At 39.7% G+C, this 5,553-nt stretch overlaps 1 protein-coding gene across 1 annotated transcript in view; it reads left to right on the top strand.

Moving 5' to 3' along the window:
- The window catches only part of LOC106536127 (choline kinase alpha), a gene marked incomplete at its 5' end in the record, with an annotated part of 10,060 nt that extends 4,842 nt beyond the window's left edge, over positions 1-5,218 (top strand). Inside the window, 4 exon segments of the mRNA XM_014033329.1 lie at positions 174-282; positions 376-482; positions 556-637; positions 2,626-5,218. Coding sequence (XP_013888783.1) covers positions 174-282; positions 376-482; positions 556-637; positions 2,626-2,685 — 358 coding nt within the window.
- Between the last annotated feature and the right edge of the window lie 335 nt (positions 5,219-5,553).

Raw genomic sequence — 5,553 nt, 5'->3', positions numbered from 1 at the left:
TTGCTCCTTTTCCCCAAAACAATAAATTCAAATAATAAAAACCTACAAACAAGAAATCTATCTGTATTAATTATTAAACATAATAAAATGTCAGGTGTGGTTCAGTTAGTATTAAAATAAAAAGAAATTTGTCCAGAGACCTGATTTGTCTCCATCTGCCTGTTTTTTTTCAGGGGGTTTGATATCGGCAACCATTTCTGTGAGTGGATGTACGACTACACCTGCGACGAGTTTCCCTTCTTCAAAGTCAGCCCTCAGAACTACCCTTCAAAAGCCCAGCAGGTGCGGGACGTTTTGGGTCGGGTTTTATTGAGTTTCTCTTTCTAACAGGAGGAAAAAAACATTTATTTTTGTATTTCCTCTGTTTGTGAGCAGCTTCACTTCATTGGAAGCTACCTGCGGGAGTTCGACGGGGGGTTTGACGCTCTGAGCGAAGAGGACCAGAGGAAGCTGAAGGAGGAGCTGTATGTGGAGGTGAACAGGTGAGGCCAGGTGGTCTTCAGCTTGAGACGACTGGAATCAGTAAAATATCCTAACAGTGTGTGTTTCTGACAGGTTCTCACTGGCTTCTCACTTCTTCTGGGGCTTGTGGTCCATCATCCAAGCCCGACTGTCCACCATCGAGTTTGGTTACCTGGTGAGTTTTTGTTTTATTTATTTATTTTTTAATCATCACTTTTAAATATTCCCAAACCCGAAGCTCATCTGCAGATTCACAGCCGGAAGAAATGTGAAGGCAAATATTTACTTTCACTAAAAATGTTGGCTGATTACGGGAAGTTGGGTCATAATCTTTTGTTGCTGTTTGTTCGTCTGCGTCATGGAGGGAGCAGAGTCAACACCGGGGGGTGAGACCAGGTCAGAGTCTGTCTCAGTGGGTTACCATGATAGCTCAGGATTTTATGAACTCTGGGGACGAATGTGGTTTAACGGCATAAAATGTCCAAATACTAACGTTTAAAACAAATAGCATTCATGTCCTGTTAATTCTAAGAAATAGAATTGTTTTTATTTTATTTTTTTTTCTTTTAAAACAAAACTGAAAGTCCAAAAATAATTGCTATTGGTCTCTCCAATATCTGCTGACATGTAACTCACACTTCCTGGATTTTAACCACAAAAACAAAAACAACAGATGTCAATGAAAATGAACGTAAAGAAGACATCAATGTTTTTGGGGAAGTAAGGTTTTTTTGGATGAGCTGGTTATGCAACTGTTGGATTAAAAACTGCCGACTCTGTGTGTTGGGGGCAGGGTGTGTTGTTCTGACACTGTTTCATTAAGAAAATAACAAAGTTATGTCTAAGTGACCCCAACCTGTTTTTTTTTTTTTTTTTTGCCCACATGTGACCCATATTGGATTTTTCTTTTATGACCGTCTGAATTTGACAAATCTGAGTTTTTATATTTGTTCAAATTGCTGTAAATTATTGCGCGGTATGAGGGCCAAAATTAGGACTATTATGCAACCAGTGGTTGCTACATCCTTGTAGCAGGAGGCTATATCTATTCCTAATCCAGCTATTGATCTGATTAATGATAGACCGGCACCGCTAAGTGAGCAGCTGGCTCCGCTAACTGAGAGGTCGGTGCTGGAAAATGAGAAGGAGACTATTTATATTAGCATCAGAGAGACTAGCTGCTAGCATGGATAAGCTGACATTAGCATTGTAGAGGCTAGCGACTTGCATGGGTGAACTGACATTAGCGTTGTAGAGGCTAGCGACTTGCATGGGTGAACTGACATTAGCATTGTAGAGGCTAGCAACTAGCATGGATGAGCCGACATTAGCATTGTAGAGACTAGCAACTAGCATGGATGAACCAACATTAGCATTGTAGAGGCTAGCAACTAGCGTGGATGAGCTGACATTAGCATTGTAGAGGTTAGGAACTAGCATGGGTGAACCAACATTAGCAATGTAGAGGCTAGCGACTAGCATGGATGAACTCACATTAGCATTGCAAAGGCTAGCAACTAGCATGGATGAACTGACATTAGCATTGTAGAGGCTAGCGACTAGCATGGATGAACTGACATTAGCATTGCAAAGGCTAGCGACTAGCATGGATGAACTGACATTAGCGTTGTAGAGGCTAGCGACTAGCATGGATGAACTGACATTAGCAATGTAGAGGCTAGCGACTAGCATGGATGAACTGACATTAGCAATGTAGAGGCTAGCGACTAGCATGGATAAGCTGACATTAGCATTGCAAAGGCTAGCGACTAGCCTGGATGAGCTGGCATTAGCGTTGTAGAGGCTAGTTAGTGTCTAATAAAGTAGGTGAGCAGCCTAGGCATGCTAGTTGCTAGCCTCTCAATAGCTAACGTCAGCTTATCTATGCTAGTTGCTAGCCTCTCCCATGCTAACACAAATGAATAGTCTCCTCATTTACCAGCGCTGGCCTTTCAGTTAGCGGGGCCAGCTGCTCAGTTAGCGGTGCCGGCCTATCAACAATCAGATCAATAGCTGGATTAGGAATAGATATAGCCTCCTGCTACAAGGATGTAGCAACCACTGGTTGCGTAATAGTCTTAATTTTGGCCCTCATACCGTGCCGTAGTAAATGTCCTGAGACTTCACCTTCTTGTTGTGTTTACACTCTTGACTGTTTTGCAGGAGTACGCCCAGGCCAGGTTCGAGGCCTACTTCCAGCAGAAGAAGATCTGGGCGGCCTAATGGGGCGAGACGACCGGGGGGAGATTTGTCGACACATTGAGCCCAAATGTCAGAACGAGGACATGAAGGCCGATAAAGATCCATGCTTTACTTACACTCCCTGCCTTGAAGGGGTCTGCTGCTGCCTACCGTTGGTACCCCCCCACCCCCCCAACAATCCATTGCAACTCGAGATTTAGCCCGTGCAACCACACGAAGGTCCAACAAAAAGAGGAAAGCGCAGACTTCCATTTCGACTAACCTTCATTAGCAGTGATATGTTGGGATCATATCTGTAGGATGACRGGTTTGAGTAAGTGAACGGTGGATTTGGGTTCCCGTTAGACCAGCTGTGTTAACATTGCATCAATGTGTATGTATAGATCATTCCCTGATGGAAATGCTCTATTGGAAAGAACCAAAATGCAAACTGCTCTGTGTAGTTTTGCTCACTAAGGCAGCCAGATGCTAACTATGTACAAATATATAAATATCTAGACGGTGATATGCTAGTAGTGTGGCTCGATCCTTCAGAGACGGACTGAGTGAGCTGGTGGAGCTCTGTCTTCATCTAGAAGTCTGAATAACTTTACACACTTGCTGTTTGACCTTTTTTTTTTTTTTTATGGGTGTGTTTGACATGTCAAAGTCAGGGCACATATTTTATGTTTTATGTTTCTRAAGATGTGAATAATATCCTGAGTGGCTCCACACAACCAGAATGAAAAAGACCAGTTTTTCATCGATTATTATTACGTTTTTCCTAACGTTTTAATACTCCAACTTTTGTGGAACAGAGATGTGAAGCGTTTTTTAGAAGTTATTTCTGAGTACTGTGACGAGGAGATCCATGTTTATAAAGTTTATACACTAAGTTTGAGTAACATTGGTAATCCTGTACTAAAAAAAGAAAAAAGCTTTACTCAGTGCACTCGACAATGGTTTCTTATTGTGGTTAACGGATTCTTTGGTGTTTTGGCCACAGTGCCTTCTGTCAGAATCCACAATCACCCAAGTGGTTATAATCAATAGTCACTGTTCATATTTGCACAAACTCTTACTTTCTTGAAGGGGAATTTAGAAAACCGGAACRTTTATTGTCCAGTCGTAGCTTGTTGCACGACCGATATCTCCTTCATCTGACAAAAATCTGACTTTTAAATCCGAAATCCATCACTGCGACGAGTAAAGTTAATCCTCAGAATAGTTGAACATTAAAAGTTGTTGAATAAAACACCGTCAGATCGTTAGCAAACACTTACAGACTGCTGTTTACCTGTTTGTACCACGTTCTTCACGTTGCCTTTAAACAGTAATCTTTAGAATTCTAGTTTATTTTATCTGCACTTCTGATTTTTATTTTATTTTTCCCACTCCTTTTTCCTCAATGATTGGTACCAAAGGCTTGTTTTTCAGTTTGCAGTTACAGTATTRGTGCCCAATGGTAGAAATTTTACCTAAAATCTTCTGCATTTGTAGCAAATAGGGATGAACGTGCAGACTGAGCCAACCTAAAACAACAAAAATCATTACGGCTTAAATTGGATATTTTGTGGGAAATGTTTTTTTTATCATCTCTGTTCGTTTTGACTTATTTTGAGATAATACCTGGTGAGTTTAAGGTTATTTAATGTAACCAGGCAGATTAAAGAGTTATTGTTTAGATTTTGTTTTTTTTTTTGTTTGTTTTTTTTGCCACTAAATATAAAAACTGTGCTGCCACATATGCAGACTAGCTTCATCTGTTCTCATTCCTCCTCCGGACTCTCCTCCTGTTTAGCTGTGACCCGTTGGGATTTTGGGGGGTCGTGAAGCCCCCCGTGGAACGCTGCTTCTCTTAAAAAGACTTAGAAACTGAGCAGAACTGATTTATACTGGAACTACAGTTCAGTAAAGGCATTTGAACATAGATTGTGGAACTTTGAAGGTATATAAATATATACATGTAATTTTTTTAAAGACATTGCAGAACTGTGAATATGTTAGAATGTCAGTTTTATTTTATATGCGTGTTTATTTATATTTCATTTTGAACCTGTTTATTGTGTCAATTTAATTTTCCTGCAGACTGTGCAGTGGGTTTTACTGGACACACCTACAGTGTTACTGGTACATCTTTACTCTCTGGAACTCTTTCTTTAAGCTAATCACAGATGTTTGGTTGTTTTTTTTTTTTGTTTTGTTTTAATGGAACACTTGCCCTGACTTTGTTAAATTGTTAAAGAAAAAAACAGATTTCTTTATGTGTAAATAATCCACATTCCTTATTTTTTACTTAACGTGTACATTGTGGTTCCTCGTTGAACTTGAATTAATCCTCACTTATTGAATGAACACACTCACACTGCTGTTTCTGTTTTATCTAATACTTGCTAACAAATAGTTGTTCTGTGGTCACAGCCGCTCAGATTCGACCCCTCTGTTATCTATGCAGCGTGACTGAAAGCGTCTGAACGCACACTGACACAAAAAGATTTGGGTTTAAGTGCTGCAGCACAAAATGACCTTGGCTGTACATTTATTGATCACAAATAAAGTTCAAAAGATGACACAACTGACTCTGACAGCTTGATTTGTTTGAACATTTATTTACAGCGGGTAAAATAAGTATTGAACACGTCACCATTTTTCTCAGTAAATATATTACTAGTAACTTCATTTCTGGACATTTATGGTTTGATTTCTTTGTATGTATGGATCACTTGGGTTGTTACCGACATCTGGTGAAAATTTCATGTCATTAGCACCTCTAGTAATATATTTACTGAGAAAAATGGTGACGTGTTCAATACTTATTTTACCCGCTGTATATATATTATTTTTTCCCCTCCACGGGAGAATAAAGGCTGTTTCTATTCTATTCTATTCTATTCTATTCTATTCTATTCT

Source organism: Austrofundulus limnaeus, unplaced genomic scaffold (assembly GCF_001266775.1).
Source record: "Austrofundulus limnaeus strain Quisiro unplaced genomic scaffold, Austrofundulus_limnaeus-1.0 Scaffold7, whole genome shotgun sequence".
Taxonomy (NCBI): domain Eukaryota; kingdom Metazoa; phylum Chordata; class Actinopteri; order Cyprinodontiformes; family Rivulidae; genus Austrofundulus; species Austrofundulus limnaeus.
Note: the sequence above shows the minus strand (reverse complement) of the source record. Positions and strands in the feature narration are given on the sequence as shown.